General features: G+C 42.3%; 5 protein-coding genes and 1 non-coding gene across 6 annotated transcripts; 2 read left to right on the forward strand and 4 right to left on the reverse strand.

Moving 5' to 3' along the window:
* Positions 1-41: 41 nt before the first annotated feature.
* On the forward strand, positions 42-4144 carry L203_101110 (uncharacterized protein; the record flags this gene model as incomplete). The annotated part of the gene is made up of 13 exons (XM_066210556.1): positions 42-100; positions 237-306; positions 428-435; positions 484-644; positions 696-713; positions 829-893; positions 945-1156; positions 1199-1383; positions 1435-1553; positions 1610-2383; positions 2438-2587; positions 2640-2789; positions 2837-4144. The coding sequence occupies 13 exons, from the start codon at positions 42-44 to the stop codon at positions 4142-4144; spliced, it is 3279 nt and encodes a 1092-aa protein (XP_066066653.1).
* A 53-nt stretch (positions 4145-4197) lies between these two features.
* Positions 4198-7099, reverse strand: L203_101111 (uncharacterized protein; the record flags this gene model as incomplete). The annotated part of the gene is made up of 14 exons (XM_066210557.1): positions 4198-4278; positions 4335-4507; positions 4557-4620; positions 4671-4703; positions 4761-4887; positions 4958-5050; positions 5498-5548; positions 5599-5620; positions 5688-5831; positions 5882-5936; positions 5988-6115; positions 6296-6911; positions 6967-7038; positions 7097-7099. 14 exons carry the CDS (start codon positions 7097-7099, stop codon positions 4198-4200), a joined length of 1662 nt encoding a protein of 553 aa, XP_066066654.1.
* Positions 7100-7361: 262 nt separating this feature from the next.
* On the forward strand, positions 7362-10427 carry L203_101112 (uncharacterized protein; the record flags this gene model as incomplete). Its single annotated transcript, XM_066210558.1, has 16 exons — positions 7362-7380; positions 7429-7537; positions 7581-7696; positions 7758-7891; positions 7945-8007; positions 8055-8352; positions 8399-8478; positions 8538-9017; positions 9080-9225; positions 9278-9324; positions 9372-9556; positions 9602-9849; positions 9904-9971; positions 10024-10073; positions 10130-10240; positions 10335-10427. 16 exons carry the CDS (start codon positions 7362-7364, stop codon positions 10425-10427), a joined length of 2247 nt encoding a protein of 748 aa, XP_066066655.1.
* Positions 10428-11675: 1248 nt separating this feature from the next.
* Positions 11676-11791, reverse strand: L203_101113. Its single transcript, XR_010725526.1, has one exon. It is a non-coding gene; the product is annotated as a 5S ribosomal RNA (ribosomal RNA).
* An 856-nt stretch (positions 11792-12647) lies between these two features.
* On the reverse strand, positions 12648-14541 carry L203_101114 (uncharacterized protein; the record flags this gene model as incomplete). Its single annotated transcript, XM_066210559.1, has 8 exons — positions 12648-12887; positions 12945-13140; positions 13206-13474; positions 13533-13838; positions 13889-13950; positions 14015-14095; positions 14152-14332; positions 14416-14541. The coding sequence occupies 8 exons, from the start codon at positions 14539-14541 to the stop codon at positions 12648-12650; spliced, it is 1461 nt and encodes a 486-aa protein (XP_066066656.1).
* A 2036-nt stretch (positions 14542-16577) lies between these two features.
* Positions 16578-18279, reverse strand: L203_101115 (uncharacterized protein; the record flags this gene model as incomplete). Its single annotated transcript, XM_066210560.1, has 4 exons — positions 16578-16867; positions 16916-17014; positions 17081-17954; positions 18004-18279. 4 exons carry the CDS (start codon positions 18277-18279, stop codon positions 16578-16580), a joined length of 1539 nt encoding a protein of 512 aa, XP_066066657.1.
* Positions 18280-18425: the final 146 nt, after the last annotated feature.

Raw genomic sequence — 18425 nt, forward strand, 5'->3', positions numbered from 1 at the left:
TGAGAGCCTCTCCTAGAAGCTGTTTGTTGCGAAGACGATCGATGCAGGCATCGAGGTCGAATGGTGCCATCCATGAAGCAAGGGGGGCAGAGATGATTTCGTAAAGCGTATTTTTGGCCCCAGAGTAATAGGTAAAGGTGAAGACTGTGAATAACGCTGATGAAAAGCGCCTAAGAAGTAATTGTCGTAATCCTTGAATAGAGACAATTGTAAACAAATTGTTGCTAAGGACGCAGCGTGAGCGCGCCTAACTCAAGCGTTGTCGAACAGTTTTGTTCTGAAATTAGGCACGGCCTCATTCACAACGTCATCTAAACTTATTCACGTTGCACCTCATCACATTTGAACATCTATCAGACAGATAGTTAATCGGATTTTGATTATCTTTATCTAGCACTTCACTACTATACAACTAGATTCAATCTAGCTGACCATGTAAGTTAGCTGACAGCTCAAAATTGAACTGATTGACACTTGTGCTAGGTTTGGTCGTCACAATGCTGACTATGACGACTATCCAACAGTGAGGGCTGCAGCCAGAGGAGCAGAGCATCAGCCAACAAGACCGGTGGATAAAGACAAGACGGAATCAGAACTTACAGTTAGTATCAAGAAAGCAACGAGTCCAGAAGAAACTGCTCCCAGTAGGTGTTGCTTCATATTCCCACATAATAGAATTGACACTCAACTCTTAGAACAGAAACATGTCAGAAGTAGGTATCTATTATTTGACGCAAGGCTGACAACCAGAGTGCATTGTATACACTTGGGACTATCACTCTTCACTATCTGTCTGGAACGGCTTGAGAACCCAGCCAATTTTGTCAGATGAGGTCCAAAGCTTCAAAGCATTGATTGTTGTGCATAAACTCTTGCAAGAGGGCCATCCGATTGTAAGTTTCCATACCTGAGGACCAGTAAGACACATGTTCATTGATTTTTAGACACTCAAGGAGGCGCACTCGCAAACCGGATGGCTTGAGACATGTGGCAGAACAGTTGGTGAAAGTGGCAGGGGCTATGGTGCTCTTATAAAAGCATATACTTTTTTCCTTCTCGCCAAATTGCGGTTCCATCGACACCATCCAGAGTTCAACGGTCTTTTTGAATACGAAGAGTACATTAGCTTGAAAAATATTGATGATCCGAACGAAGGGTGAGTCTACCAAGTCATAATCATGTTAATGGGATTTTGTAGTTATGAAACGATCACCGACCTGATGACTCTTCAAGACCAGATTGAGTCTTTTCAAAAGCTGATTTTTACTCACTTCCGTGGCTCGTCAAACAATGAATGCCGTATCTCAGCTCTTGTTCCGCTTGTCAAGGAAAGCTTTGGAATCTACAAGTTTATCACCAGTATGCTTCGCGCAATGCATCGAAGTTAGTGACATTTGCCCCACTTTTTGCTATTTCTGATTTCAAGGACCATAGGAACTGATGGCGACGGTGCTCTGCTCCCTCTGCGGGAACGTTATAGTGCTCAACACTTCAATTTAAGACGCTTCTACTATGAATGCAGTAACCTCAAATATCTCACCGGTCTGATCAATGTGCCCAAACTTGGTCAGGTGAGTTATAGTGGATTAGAATTTGACTGATAAAACAGGAACCTCCTAATCTAACCGATAATGGCGTTGCACCTGAACTTCCTGAAAGACCCACGACCGATAAGCGTCCGGAGAGGAAAGAAACTCCTCGATCAGGGTCTCCCCAGCCAACACAAGGTGAAATTGATGAGCAGCGTCGTATGCTAGAAGATTATGAGAGAAAGCAAGCCGCTCTTATAGCTCAGAGGGAATCTGATCAAAGACGTCAAGAAGAGGAAAAGCGCCGTCAAGAAGCCGAGTATGCCGAAGCCCAAAGACTACAGAAGGAGCGTGAGGCTCAAGCACAACAACAGCTTCAAGAGCAACTTCTTCGCGATCAGATGAACCAACAATGGAGTCAGCAACAGGCAGGTCAAGCGGCTCAGCTTCAGCAAGAAATGCTTGCCATGCGAGGGCAGTATGAACGTGATCAAATGTTATTGGAGCAGTACGATCGCCGTGTAAAGGCCTTAGAACAAGAATTAGGATCTATTGGAGTGAATGTCGGCGCTCAATTATCTGCCAAAGACGAGCTTATTGCTCAACTTCAGCAACAAATTGAAACTTGGAAAAACAAATACGAAGCTCTTGCCAAACTGTATTCACAACTTCGTTCCGAACATCTTGATCTGCTCAACAAGAGCAAGGGTTTCCAGCTCAAGGCCAACTCCGCTCAAGAGGCCATTGATAAGATGGAGAGAATGGAAAGAGATATTAAGGCTAAAAATTTAGAGCTAGCAGATATGATCAGAAACAGAGATAGGACCAGGTATGACCTAGATCGTATCAAGTCGGTAAGCAAGAACATTGATATCTTTGTTCACGAGTTGCCACTAAAAACCGAGTAGAGTCATCGAGAAGATATGGATCGCGTCAAGAGAGAACTTGCATTTGCTAACGAGCGCGCCGAGGATGCCTCGCGTCACAAGAGCTCTGAGGTGTCAGATATTATGGCAAGATACAATCGTCAGCTTAATGAGTTGGAGGATTCATTACGTGTAAGTTAGACGTTTCTACCTGATGTCTTTATTCCAATTGACAAGCAAATAGGCCAAGCAAACGCAAATTGATGATTTGCTGCGAAAACTGGATGATAAACAGGCTGAGGCTCAACATGTCATGGATGAGAAGGAACAAGAGCTATTGATTATGCAAGAAGGGATGGATTCTACTCTGAAGGAACTCGCAGATCTCAAGCTTGTAAGCCCATTGCGAATAGCGTTTCATACGAAACTAACATCCAACAGATGCAAGGTGATACGAGTCAAGCGTTTGATGCTCAAGTTGACACCCTCATCCTTGATCATCGCAAAGAGCTCAATGCCATTATCGATTCCATCCTCCAGGCGTGCATGCAGAAAGTGGACGACGCCATCTACGAGCTGGAGGCACCAATGCAAAACGGCAACACTACAGCTACTCCTGAATATACTTTATCAATGATTGAGAAGGCAATGACGAACGCTACAGAGTTTGCTTCCACATTCAACTTGTATCTTGAAAAGAAAAGCGGAGGAGGTCAAGTTGATGTCATCAAAACGGCAAACGAATTTGCTCAAGCTCTTTGTGAAACGCTTGTCAGTTCTAAGGGTATCACCCGATTTGCTGAGACGGACGATGCTTCTGAAAAACTAGTCAAAGTAGCCAAAGAGTCTGGTGATGCCGGATACAGATTCTTCCTGAATCTTCAATCTTTCCGTCTTCTGGCTGGCGGAAGGAACGAGGAAGTGGCGCTAAGGAACAATGCAGAAACACGAAGCGCATTGTTCAAGCTGTCTGAAATTATAGAGAACTTTATACCAAAATCCAAAACCACTTTGGCTCAGGCCAACGGCGATATTGGTGATATCGTGACTCAAGAAATGCAGAATGCGGCGAGAGCTATTGAAGAGGCTACTCAGCGCATCCAGGTTCTCATGGCGAGACCTAGAGATACGGGCAAATATGACTTGCTTGACATACAAGTTCACGATGCCATTCTTGGAGCGACACTAGCCATTACTAATGCCATTGGCCGTCTTATTCAAGCTGCCACAGAAAGCCAGGAAGAAATTGTGAGAGAAGGTAAAGGGACTAGTACCACGCAACAATTTTACAAGAGAAACAATCGATGGACAGAAGGCCTCATATCAGCTGCAAAGGCCGTAGCATATGCCACCGGCTTGTTGATTGAGAGCGCCGATGGTGTCATATCTGGCACACATTCTCTGGAACAGTTAATTGTAGCTTCTAACGAGGTATCGGCAGCAACCGCTCAACTCGTTGCTGCATCTCGAGTCAAAGCTTCTCTCATGTCAAAAACTCAACAACGTTTGGAGCTCGCTGCCAAGGCCGTCACAGATGCCTGCAAAGCGCTGGTCAAGCAAGTTAAGCTCATCTCTAACAAACAAGGAGACAATGATGCTATTGATTATAAGTCAATGCCCTCACACGAGTTCAAAGTACGAGAGATGGAACAGCAAGTGGAAATTCTTAAATTAGAGAAGGAGCTTGGAGCTGCTAGAAGAAGGTTGGGTGAGATGCGTAGGGCTGGATATCACCAAGACACAGAGTAGACATGAATGTGGGCCGCGGCTTTGGCACATGTCCAATCATGTGACATCTGCAACTATATACCCAAAAGACTCTTTACTTGCTCACGTACTTGTCTTTCAAATTCTTGTCTGTTATCCCGATATAGTTTACAGCACTGCGATGGTTAGTCAAAAGCCAGCCATGTAATGTATTAAATAAAATGATGCTCACCTCAATATTGGCGCCGCTCTCAATATTGGGTTCAGCAAGCATACTCAGGACACTGAGTAAGACGCTTCTGACCCCTTGCACCGGAGACCATCGTTCTGAAGCTGATTCGTATTGAAGGGGATCGTCTCCTGGTGGATGTAGGATAGATATACACACAAGACCATTTGGATAGACTGCTATTACGATTATTACTAGACCAAAGACGATCTCAACTCAACTGACTGTTGGGATGTAAGAGGGGGGGTTCAAAGGTCATAGTAAAAGGATTTAACGGATAGTCAGAGGGCTAGGATCTGTGAGTCAATTATGCCTACCTTCACATTCTATCACACCTACGAAAATTAGTTTAGCAGCAAAGACGCCACCTTCCTAAAGCAACAAGCTTATTTAGAAACCGCCGATGGTAAGTATCAACAAAAAATTTACGTATGGTGTACCTTCTGGACCTTGGATGAGAGCCTCCCATTCCAACATGTTATCCTCGGAGACTGGACCTGCGGTAATCGTATCTTGGAGCGGATCTGAAGTAAGGTCTTTGTATTCTTTCATAAGTCTAGTAACGTTTTGTGGATATTCAGCTTTGTATCTACGTTATTTGGCTTGGACACCCGCTCTTTACATACCTTCGAGTAGCTGTGGATGTTTGAGCCCTCGTGCTGTTTCCACCAAACATCATCAAGTAAGCTATACGTATATGTTGGTTGGATGGGAGAAAGCTGAAAGTAGCCAGTTAGAAATGATAATTTAATGTAAAGGAATGAAAAAAAGTGGAAAATCAAAATAAGATGTCTTGAGAACACACGCAAATTCGTGTTGGCAAATGTTATCCTGTTTTTTCTAGCACAATTATAAAATTATCGCTGGGAGAACTTAATTGAACATTGTTATTCATGAAGGCAATTTAATATGAATGAATTACTGACAAACATACTTTGCTCACTAATGAAAATTATCCATTCAAAAACCTAAGTGAAAAATAAACATTTCAAGATAATTCAAGCATAATAAATGAGTTGGAAGACATTATATGTACGATAGTAACTTTGTGAATATGTATGATGCATCAAACCTGGTATTTGCTCATCTGTATTCCCCTTCCAGCTTTTCATAAATACAACCCAGCAGGCTACAAAGTCAGCGAGGAAATAGTCGCAATAACCCACGGTGTTTTCGTCCTTGCCATAAAGAATTTTTTCTCGCGCACTTGTAAAATCCTGAATGAATTATCAGCATTTCTATAATTAGGGCAAAGACCGGCACTCACCACTTTTGTGACGCGCATTCGTCTCTCTCGCAAAGCCAACAAACCAGCCTCGGCTGAAAATTAGCGGGTTCTTGACAAGGTGTACTTACTGCAAACGGCCTTGATGTCTGCTCCAGACAGCTCGTCCTTTGTCATGACTAGCTCCTCTAGATCCACGTCATCGGCCAGAGACATTCGAGAAGTATGAAGTTTAAAAATATGCCTCTTCGTTTTCGTGTCAGGAAGAGGAAACTCTGCGTGAAATGTTAGGAGCAGACAAGGTCTTCTATTTGATAATGCTTGCCTATTTTTCTATCTATTCGGCCAGGACGAATTAGAGCTGGATCAAGGCTTTCAATCTAAAACTCGTTAATCATATGTAAGTCAACCTATGCAGTAATTTGAGATACCTTATTCGTTGCCATGATGACCTTGACATCACCACGCGTATCAAAGCCATCCAGTTGATTGAGTAATTCAAGCATTGTGCGTTGAATTTCCCGCTCACCGCTTGAGGTTGAATCATATCGCTTTGTGCCTATCGCATCAATTTCATCAATGAATACAATACTTGGAGAGTTTTCTTCTGCTACCCGAAATAATTCTCGCACGAGTTTGGGACCGTCACCAAGATATTTCTGAATGAGCTCGGATCCAACAATACGAAGGAATGTTGCAGAAGTTTGGTTAGCGACGGCTTTGGCAAGGAGGGTTTTACCAGTGCCAGGTACGCCATAGAGAATGACGCCTTTAGGTGGACGGATTCCCATTTCTTCGTAGAGTTCAGGATGAGTGAGCGGAAGTTCGACAGATTCCTTGATTTCTTGAATTTGACTTTCCAATCCACCAATGTCCGCATAACTTTCCGTAGGAGCCTTATCCAGTTTCATTACAGAGACCATTGGGTCGGTGTCATCGGCAAGAACACCGACTACGGCATGAGTTTTGTGATGAAGAAGGACGGAACATCCGGGCTCAAGCAAATCTTTATCAACAAAAGACATTATTCCCACATAGTATTCCGATCCACCTCCCTGAGACACAATGGCGTGGTCGTCATCGATGATCTCTTCTAGGGTACCGACGCCCATTGGTGAACCTCTCAACTCATCAACGCGAGAACGGTCATCCGCTGTTCGATCCTCGCCGGAATGAGATGCTTGACTGGAGACAAACTCCTCTTCCATTAACAGGTAGTCTTGAATTCTCTCCAACTTTAGGAGTTTCAATTTACAACGAGTGGTAGGGTAGACAGCGGGGAGTCTCGACGAGGCATCGGGACCACGCTTCTTCTTCTTACCGATACGAGTGGGCACTGGCGGTTCCCATTTGGGCTGTAACCTAGGGATTAATGCTATTGTTGCTAGTCAAAGAAAGAGGACAGTTCACCTTCTCCTTGTTGTCCTTGTGGTTCTTCTTATTGCCGCCAGGACCACTTGCTCCGGTTGACGGTGCTTGACCCTAATGAGAGAATAAGTTAGTATTACGAGTCTTTGCATTGGTATGAGTTACTACTTGCCATCGAAAAGTAACGTAAACGATAAAGTCTATGAGAAGGAAGGTAAAAGATGTTTTTGCGAAAACAGGACACAAAGAGTTACGAGAGGGTTGGAAGGCTGATGTGTCGAATGCAAAAGTCTGATATCTGATTACGTAATGGAATATCAAACATTAAATCACGTGATTAATTTGGTTGTCATCCACAACAGTAACGCTTTTTGCCACCACTGGAAAGTATTTTGCTGTTACTTGTATTTTCAATTTTACTCCCAGCAACAATCACTATGTTTGTACTTAAGTCGTGTAAGTAAACAGGCGCCTGTTGCAGACTGCGCTTATGGGTGCTTGTAGTGCTCGGCAAAATGTGGGGAAACCCAGCCAACCCAGAACTAATGCAGATCCCGGCTGGTCAGCTCTATCTTGTTCGGCCAGACAGTATCAAAGGATCAAGAGAATGCATGTAAGCCACATTGGATACACGAACTTGCGCTGAACATCCAAAGTTTTCAAGACGCCGTTGCAACCATTCGCAGAACAGGTGTAGAATATCAATATCAGTTGGTTATCACTCGCGCCTATGATGAAGGAGAGGAACAACTCCTTGATGATGATGCAGAAAGTGTGTATAATCTCAGACGGCTAGCTACAAAGTTTTCAATGTCTGATCTTGCACACCATAGCGGACGACGAGCGTGTTTTCCTGATAGACCAAGCATTGCAGTTCAGGTTTGGCTCTCTCGATGGTGACCCTACCTGTTCTTGGAAGGATCTCAGCGGAGAAGATGGTGATCTATGGGAGTTCGTGAGCAGCAAGGTCAGTCTTTGTAATTTTCGAGGTACCAGCAAACAAATCTCATTCGTGATCAGTCTGTTCCCAAGGCGACAAACTCGCTATTTGAGCTAACTCTTCTTCACTGCATGTACGAACGAGTAAGGGTATCATCACTTCATAGCGCCTTTCTGACGTTACATATTAGAAACACCTTCGCTCCCATGAAGAAGCATCCAATGAAGAATTACAAACATTGAAGTACGATACAGAGGCTGTCACGCCAATCGTAGCTATTGAGAAGAGCGAGGTGAAAGATTCAGTTGGAATTTCTGATTTTGAGGAGCAACTCTCATCACTTGCTATACAAGAAGATCCTTTCAAGGATGTTCCTGTACTCCATCAAGCTCCTGCAGAACTTTATATTTTTGACACAGAAACCGATTTGTTTGTCATACAGGAATCGAACGTCCATGCAGATTTGGCAGAAAATGGTCCCTTTGAAAGTCAGTCATATTGTCAATGTGTTGTACGCCACTAATCGCGATGCAGCCTGGATCATCGTTAGACAAGGTTCTACTCCTTTTATCTCTGTTCCGATTGATGCAGACCTGAATGCAAGGTTTGATATGGTATGTGATTAAGCCGACATATGAATTTTGTTGTAAAAGCTATCTGACAAAACGGCTAGAACAACCAAGCTTTCATGTTCACTTTCCGTGAGGGTGACGGTCTTCCTCCGATGACATGGTGCCTTCGGTTCAAGGAGGATGTGTTTGGTGAGTGGAAAGACAAGTTTACCATTTTTATGTGGGAAAGCAAGAACAAAACAAACTATGCCAAAGCAAAGGCAGATGAGCAACGATATATTCAAGAAGCATACGAAGACATTGAGATGTTCGAGCCGGATGAAGAATATGAAGATGGGTCAGATCAAGAGGGAAATGAAAGCGATCATGATGCAGATGAAGAAGCTATATCAGAAGATGAAAGTGATCTAAAACGAGGCTCTAAAAATGAGCAATTGGCAGTCGGGTACAAGAACGATCAATCTTTTGTCACCAGAGGAGATATGATTGGTGTCTTCGCCCATGATGGAGATCGGCTCAAATTTCGAACAGCTATAGATCACATCAAAAATACAGAGGGCAAAACGTTTTCACCTCAAAAAGCATGTTGGCTTATTCTCCATGTAGCATCAATATAGCAAAATACTGATGGTTGCATGATCAGGTTATGCTTCATAATCAGGATGCTGATATGCTTTTGCTCGACCCCAACAATAAAAACTCGGTATATCGCATGGACTTGGAATATGGCAAAGTCGTAGATGAATGGAAAGTTTCTGATTTTGTGGAAGTTAGCAATATTCTACCGGAGTGAGTGTACTGGGATTTGTGTTTGAAAGCTCAGTGCTTATATGGAAGAAAGGACGAAATACGCCCAGATGAATCCCCAGCAAACTCTTGTTGGCCATTGTATGCTTTTCTCGTGTTAATTAGAAAATTGACTTATAGTTTGGTAGCCCATAATGGTATTTTCAGAATTGACCCAAGGGTCTCTGGAAATAAGCTGGTGGATAGCCAATTTAAGCAGTATGCCACTAAGAATGACTTTTCTGCTGCTACCACGACAGAGTCAGGCAAACTGGTGGTTGCAAGCAACAAAGGAGATCTCAGACTGTTCGATTCAATTGGAAAAAATGCCAAAGTATATCAATAAAATATGAGTATTATTTTGCTGATAATTCGTTAGACTGCGCTGCCGGCACTTGGCGATCCTATTATTGGGGTGGATGTCTCTGCAGATGGCCGATGGCTTGTTGCTACTTGCAAAACATATTTGTTGCTCATTGATACTCTCATTGGAGATGGTCGTTACAAAGGCTCTCTTGGTTTTGATCGCAGTTTTCCTAGCGATAGCAAGCCTATACCGAGGCGCCTTCAACTGAAATCTGAGCATGTTGCTTATATGAAAGACCCTGTATCTTTTACCCCAGCAAGGTATGGTGCCTTACCTCCTCAAACACCTCGTATATCGCTAAAATGGTCGAGTAGATTCAACATAGGCATCAATGATGCTGAAAAGGCAATTGTGACATCAACTGGAAACTATGTCATTACATGTAAAGACAACGATCCACAAAACTCGCTCAAATCATTTACCACTTGTTGTAGGGAATTTCCGGACACTCAAGCAAGGACGTGCGGATGATTACCAAATAAAGGTATAGGCTGTTTCCGCTCCAGTTTCTGTCCACTGACATGAACTCTTTATTCAAAGCAATATGATTCGCGCGTCGTAGCAGACAATTTCAAGTTTGGTGCAGACAAAAACATCATTGTCGCCCTCGAGCACAATGTCCTCATGGCCAATAAGAAAGACCTTGCGAAGGTATGTTAAACATCTCTCTTTGATAATAGGCTGTTGAAGCATGATACCCAACTTGGCCAAGATCTGCTATGATTGTGTCCTGATAGTCGTATAGCCAACGCGTTCATCACTTGCTCCTAGAAGTTCATTGCCTAGTTCAGCAAAAAATAGGGTGTCTCGTAACGAGATCGTCAATAGCCCTTATTAGAGAATACTTGTTTACCTTCCTCTGCTGGTTCTTGATGGTTTCTTTTTCTTCCTTCTAATTTTGGTTTTTCATATTTTTATGACTACTCTACATACCCACTGCCTCCCTCTTATGCCCAAATTCTTATATACTATCAAAATAACACTCAATGCGATGGACAGCATAATCTTTCACTGCTCCCCGGATTTCAATTAAAACAGGCTATATTTTACAATTCCGACAACGGTGGTCTTGGAATTTAGAGCAGAAGGCGGTAGATACTTACAGTCTTTAGTAGTAACACGGCAGCAAGACCCGAGTGTGAATCAACGGTGAATTTTATTCCAAGTGCTCTTGGTAACTAAAGACAAGCTTGTTAGAGTGCCGAAGCTTAATAGTCACAATATCATGAAAAACACCAATAGCTAAATCCCACGCTCTCAACCACATGGTCATAATTAATGCCATCGGAGTTGCTGTCAGGACCATGTACAAGGAAAGGATATAAGAACACAGCATACTGTGTATGCAGAGGAATGGTATAGTTGGTTGAACTAGAACCTGGCTGAAGGATGCAGAGCAAACAAGATATAAGGAAGGGATTGTGGTTCATAGTTCCCCAAGGAATGAATCTTGATAGCTGTCTTCATCTATTTGAGATAGATACTCCTAGATACTCCACTCGTCCCAAGGACTCCCAGATCAAGCCCAAGAACAACCTCATTCCTGACAGTTGCATTAGTATTTATTGGCTATATTTCATGTCATAACTCCAAAGTTATGACCCACATTTGATAAATTGATCCACGAAGAGGATCATATACCCAACGAGCATTTTCCATGTATCTACGAACTGAATGTCGATAGACAGACCCGACCTGTGTTGCAACCTTGCACAGAACGACAGGGGAAGATAGAATAGTACGGATGCAGGATCATAACGTTCTCATAAATTAATGATCTATTGATTCTTCAGTAGTCTCTCTTGGTGCTTCTTGAACTGGTTATGCTAACTAGCTGCAAAGTATAAACAGACACCTTGGGAGTCATTCAATCTTTCCAGGGGTTCAATGATGTGCGTTAATCATTTTTACCCATATGTTGCATCTATTTTCTAAATAACATAATCAACGTCTTTTGCAACAACAGGTCACTCAAATGATTCATAATAAGCAAAGCATTCAAAGGAGTTTAGAATTTGCTTCTAAATTGACAAAAAGCTTGTCTGCAATATTTAAGAACAAGAGGATACTTGAGGAGGCCAAAAAAACCTCGGCACCCGGGATTCCCAAGTGGTCCCCCACCTTGGTACTAACCGAGCGATATGCAACTTGACTTCACGGATCGGACGGGACGTGGTATTTCATGCAAATTCTATGGCCGAGGATGAAGAATTACTGCTTCATATCATTATAGCCTTACTGCTACCAACAAATCTTGACTTTCTGAAAGCGAGCCAGCCCATAGTCTTACCAAGATTAGATAGAATGTCTTTGGCTTAAGACTATTGGTGGACAAGTAATAGTTAAGAGGTTAAGGTAGAGACGTATGTTTGACGTATGATACTCTTACGACCCTGCACATTGTCAGAACCTTGGAATTATGACATGGAATATAGCCAATAAGTAATAATGCAATGTAGATTGCATTATTGTGACCTTTTGGTACAGAGCGTGGATATTAATTATTGGTAATATTCATGACACACATATGCTGCACTTCTTCACTCATTACACAGCGCAGAATCTCAACATTGGCAAGGACAATTCTATTGAATTTCTAATTTCTATTGTTTGTTTATATTGATCCATTACATAAATATATAAGAATCGCTTATACAATGTGTGATCCTCTTCGAGGATCAATTATTATATGTTATACCACTAGGCCTCACCACTTTCATACATCCAACACTATCAACAACCTCAAGACCAATTATCATCGTCGATTCTAGCACGAATTTTAATTTCGCCTCTCGCCATCGTCCTCCTGCTCCGGATCCAAGGCCTCCGATGTCAGGATCGTAACAACTTCGTAAAGTCTAGAGTTCAGTGCTTGGGCTTAGGGGAGATTAATAATAACTTTAAAAAATACTACTTGTCAGAACCTTGGAATTATGACATGGAATATAGCCAATAAATAATAATGCAACGTAGATTGCATTATTGTGACCTTTTGGTACAGAGCGTGGATATTAATTATTGGTAATATTCATGACACTACTTCATAATGTAAAACGTATTATGATAGCCTTTTGTTCATCCCTCGTGTAAGTGATGACTGTATTTTCCTTTTTTTGGAATCATCGTTAGTATTTTTCGCCTGAGGTATAGTTCTTGCAGCTAGATGCAGAGACCGTTGTTCACCAAGTTTCACAACTGTGGCGCAAAATGCTCTCGTCTGTGGCAATTCCCATGGTTCTTTGGATGAGTTTTCTGGACTGGACATTGCCAAAAACGTCTGAAGTGAATTAAGGTTGTCCTATTCAAAGACTTGTAAGTATCGTATATTGAAATCATTGTGCAATAAGCAACAAACCTGAATATTGTTCTTGTATTGACCAAGTCTTTGCTGCACTGCCCGGATCAATATAGAAGCGACAGTATCATCCACAGCAGACCGGGGAATTTTTCCCTTTTTCTTTGCTTTTTGCCATTCATTATCATAAAGCAACAATCGTATAAAAGAGATTAAATTCGTATCAAGACTTGGGGACAAGCTGAGAGGGAAAACACTACCAAAACATAAGATTGTAATCTCAGGGTATCTCAAATTAAAAAAACAGGTTGATCAACATACTCATCTTGGCCCTCTTCAAGCCACCAATCAATCCTTTCTTGAACATCGCCTTCCCAGCTTTCGTCGACCTTGTCATCCAACTCTTTTGCAACGCAATTAACGATGAGATCACCTGGAAGAAGGACTTCATCTGCTGGATTACCATATGGCCAGATATCAATTTCAGAGGGTTCCAATAGTGCCAACAGTGGGGAGGGAAGTGGCAATACATCAACATGGCCATACTTTCGAAGTAATTCAGAATTAGGTGGGGAGTCGTATGTGTTAAACTGATTTTGCAACTGCGTTAACCACTATTTCCTCAAATATTGTCGAAAAATAACTGACAATTTGTTTTGATTTTTCCACAATTTTAGTTGTTCTCATGGAAACCCCCTTAGCAGAGTGTTGTGGAGACAACTCGTCCATAAAAAGATGCGCATTATCCTTTCCGCATGCAGCATTCAGCATATCAGCAAATGGTATCATCACCGCTACGTCATCTTCTTCATCGTCACTACCCTCGTTAGAAGACTTGCTTCCAAAGTGTGACGTCGGTACAGTGAATGACCGTGATAATATGCGAGATCCTTGAATATGGAAAGCTTCAATAGTCGTATGGGGAGAATCAATTGGGAATAGCTCTGTGTGGGCCTGAACAAAGTCAACTCCGCTGATGCAAGCCAAGTCTTACAAATTCTTACTTGTATGATGGGTAGGACAGTGTTTTTATATTCCAATTCAGCTTCCTCCTTGCCAATGCGAACTATGACATGTTATGGGTTTATTCTGGTTAGGATGCTGCTTAACGAGCACTGACCAATACTCACGTTCGATATCTGTTCCTGAAAGACCTGTTTTTTCATCTTCTGACCAAAACATAGGCGTATCAAACCTTTGCGGCATATTTGCTGAAATGCTGTGTCTGTCATAATTTTTTTTGTTCCATGGTGATGAAAGAACTAACCAAGATAAGCAGACCAGCGACTTTTCGGCCCTTTGATTGTTTCCCACATCATAACCAATATTAACTGTGCCCATCCATGGGCTAAATGATCCCATTCCATCCGACTCAATCGATTCTTGAGATCTGAGGAGAATGGTGAAAGGATAAGATCATCCGGAATGTGGAATAAAGGTTCATCCTCCTACGAATTGAGAAACCAGACCATTTGTAAGTTTTTGTACCAGCCCATTTAGGAAATAGGCAAAACAGAAAGCCTTGACTCACAGGAATATCATTCATGGCAATAGCACCATAACCCATTCCTGGAAATGGTACAAGATCCACAAGGTCTTTGTTGTACCAGCCGCCTGATTCTTGAAACCATGTCAAAAATTCCTGTCGGTTGAACATGAGTGAGCTCTGTTGCGTACAATGCAACGTACACGACAATAAGCGTGATTAAAGAAAAAAACAAAAGCTCTAAATATTTGGGGAAGTCAATTCTAAACCTGTTCAATTTTACATTGTATGTCAGAATTGACTATCCTCTTCAGAAACGTCACGTGATCATCTGCGGGATCAGATCTTAGCTGTGAAGACTCTTCATACATAATGCGTATCTCAATCATCATGCACTTGTACTTGCTGCGTTTCTTCATACCTCTTACGATGAGCAAGCTACCTACATAGTACTCCACAAGCATTTCCAGCTACAGTAACCACCAACGTCTGTCGTGAAAAATCGAAAGTGACATTGCCAAATACGTCCCATATCCGTATATCAAAGTCGTCCGTCCTCTGAGGCGACTGTAGTGTCATTGTCCCAGTCCTTCTGGACGTCGAGCCAACATTGACATCCCTGGCGGTTTCAAAGGGACAAATAATCGTGTACTGGCTGGCATTTGGGTCTGTCGGGGCTGTGTAGAAGCAGGAGGACCCATTAACGTGCCGGAAGCTTGAGGATGAGATGGGATCGAAGGAGCGACTGATATCTCTGCAACGCAGCGGTATGGCGGCGGTCTAGGGTTACCACTCGATTTGCCTGACTAATCTGAGGTTGCTGTTGCTTTCGACATACCTGTAGTTGATCTCTGAGAGAAGAAATGTAGATGTAAAAGAAGGTGTTATAAACGAAAAGGCAAAATTGGTTTCTCAATTTCTCGTCCAAAAGATTGCCCGATCCGGTAGTTGTCACGAAAAGCATTTGCTTCCGTCCTTTTCATGTAAGAATTGACAACCCTAAGTGGAATTGACTACCCCCATTGTTTCTATATGTTTATATATTTCTTTTTTTTGATTCATTACTCATCATTCATATTATCTTATGCTGCCAAACTATGCACAAACTATCCCGAAAAATAACAACAACATTGCATATCAGCTATGGATATCCACGATATTTACGACTGCCATTCTCAGCTCAAACATCTACATCCTATTATCTGGATTCATAAGCGTCTCTAAACTCTTTGCAGGCTTGCTTATAACATGGCATATTGTCTTTCACAGCATAGGATTCGCACGCCTTCTTTGATCATTATTGTCTCAACATATGGACATAATCGCTCCACTCACTCCTCTCTATATACTCTTCAATGCCAACTTTGTCTAGAGACTTGAAGTTTTCCTTTGAGCTTCAAAGCACAACAAATGGGTGCTTGAAGCTGCGCACAATCGCTTTCCAGACCATCAGGTGCTGCGTCCTTTGATAGTTGCCAATACAGTGATACTGCATAGGTCCTTGCACTTTCAGAGAATAAGTTGCATTTTACGGCTACAAGTTGGACAGTGAACGAGCTGAATTTGGCTTTGCTCAATATCTCATCCTAGGTCACTATGAAATTATATTCTTATATATTGCATGAGATTTTATTGGTCCATGTCATCAAGAACAGGAATACTGCTAGGTCTCTAAAGGCTGTAAGGGTATGGATAACTTATCACAAGCGATTTGTCCATGGATAGTTGGCAGGAGCACATCAAACTTTTTTGGCCATTTACACTTAAGGCGAGATTTGTTGATTTATTCATATAGCACAAACGTTTCCCTAGAAAGTCTGTAGGTATGCGTTCTGTCAGCAATGTTGCAGTGCAACATGGTACAACATAGCTTTAAAAGTAACAGCACAACAATCTGAATGAGAAATCAAATGCGACAGAGTGTTTGAACAATTTGAGTACAGCTTGTAGCTGTAGTAGACTTAAAGTCGTCATGAAAACTATGTGATGTATGGAGTGGGCCACATCTCCCGCAAGTGAAATATTAATGATATAGTAAGGGAGGATGATGTATAGGTTAAACGAGGGATATTTTTTTCGAGAGGATAGCAACTGAAAACAGAACAATCCAAACTTAACAAATTAGACAACAGATTCTGAGATATTGAGTGATGGAAACAATGGCATTCGTATGACATATACAACAATACTCTGAAAAAACCCTTTCATTACTCCCAATCGGAATCCTCATCTTCAGTAGGAGGCAAGACTTTAGCATTTTTTCCACTTTGATCGCTAACCAAATCATAACTTTCTTCAGAATCGTGAGGACTAGCAATCACAGATATGATCGGCTTTTTCTCGGCATTGTTTGTAGGAGGCAATTGACTCTTGTCTACAACTTTGGGAGTGGTTACATCGGTAGAACTTCCAGGAGAACTACGGCTTTTGTTGGGCGGCGTTGTTTCTTCAGGCTCATCGTCCCAGTTGAAGTCGTCAGCCTGATCCTGTTGAGAGACTGGTATACAGTCAGCAAGAATAACGGAAAGCATACAACGCTATCTACCTTGAAGCAGAAGCTTTCTCCTCTGCTCTTCTGCCTCAATCATGTGTTTGTGGAAGAAGTACCGCTGCCAGAATTGTATATCCGTTAGATGCTCAGGTACTGTGATTGATATGATTAGACGCAACATTTATTCAGCTGGGAAAGAAAATTGTGGGAATAACTAACCTAACTCCATACGAATCTCTCCAACAAAGCCTTCTTCTTTGAGCTTTCCTTCTGCCATTTCATGTTCCCAGTGATCTTTGACCCATTCACGAAATTCTGCTTTCCTCTTTTCAGTTTCGTTCTCGCCCTCCGGGTCGACCATGAGAAGGCCTTTATCTTCGCGAAGTTGTTGCAAGAGTGCATCCTTCCGTGAACTAGCTGGTGATGTAAGTGGTGCGTGAGATCGCAAGGATCTGGAGTCATGCTTCTCATTGCCAAGATCATTCGAAGTGGAAAACGAATACCAGTCGCTACCATCCCACCCTAAGCTAACGATGTGTGTTTCCTCTTCGTTAGGGGGAACGACTTTGACTGCATCTTCCATCCACTTTTCAGCGCCTTTGAACCATTGGTCACCTTTACGCAAGTATTCTTCGGCCAGCTTTTCAGCTTGCTTGACGGACAACTGCAAGTTTTCGCGAGCAGAAGAAAGACGCAAATTATGGGCCAACTGCTGGCGAATAGCTTGAGGACTTGATAGTGTAGGGTTAGAAGCTGCTGCTTCTATGGTTGATTTCAAACTTGATCGAATAGAATTTTGAAACTGTAATGTTGAGGTTGCAAGTAGTTCGAAGAAAGCCGTACCGCCTGGTTGCTCTTCTGACGGCGATTGTTGCAGAAGCGCTGACTCTTTTCCTTTCCCCTTGTCAACAAGTTTTGGCTGGCTTGTTTCTTGTGTTTCATCACTCATGGGAACATCTTGTGTGATTGGCAGATAAGACGATTCTTTGCGTACCACTTCCATTTTGGCAGTCTTCAAAAACTCAAAATCAGCTTGAGCTTGTGAGACGGTCTTATCAATATCGGCTTTTAAAGTGGTGAATGCCGAAGCGGACTAAGCTCTGTTTAGCAAGGGGATCGCTGGTGAATGAGGATGTACATACTTGCTTCTTGACACCACCCCACCATGAGTTCAAAGTATCCATAACCTGATCAACCTCTTCCTTAAAGTCATTCCTATTAACGCTCTGACTAGGAGCATTATTAACAGAGCTTGGTATAGGGGCAGGAGAAGTATTCGTATCTACTTTAGGTTGCTGATCATGGTGAACATTTGGTGCTGCTACAGGCTCTGCAGTACTTTTTTCCGCTAAAGGCAAGGCAGTGACGCTATTTGCGTCAGTTTCCGAAGGTTCCATTCTTGACTCAATGTCTGGCATTGTATGTATCAGCTTATCAAGAGGATTATTCATGGAATATAACGAAAGAAAGGAATCAGACTTGGAGGTGGACATGGGATTGGTATTACGTAATCACGTGCCTCCACATCCCAGAGACGCGTTAAGAAGGGCTAAAATATAAAACA

This window comes from Cryptococcus depauperatus, chromosome 1, assembly GCF_001720195.1.
Source record: "Cryptococcus depauperatus CBS 7841 chromosome 1, complete sequence".
NCBI lineage: Eukaryota > Fungi > Basidiomycota > Tremellomycetes > Tremellales > Cryptococcaceae > Cryptococcus > Cryptococcus depauperatus.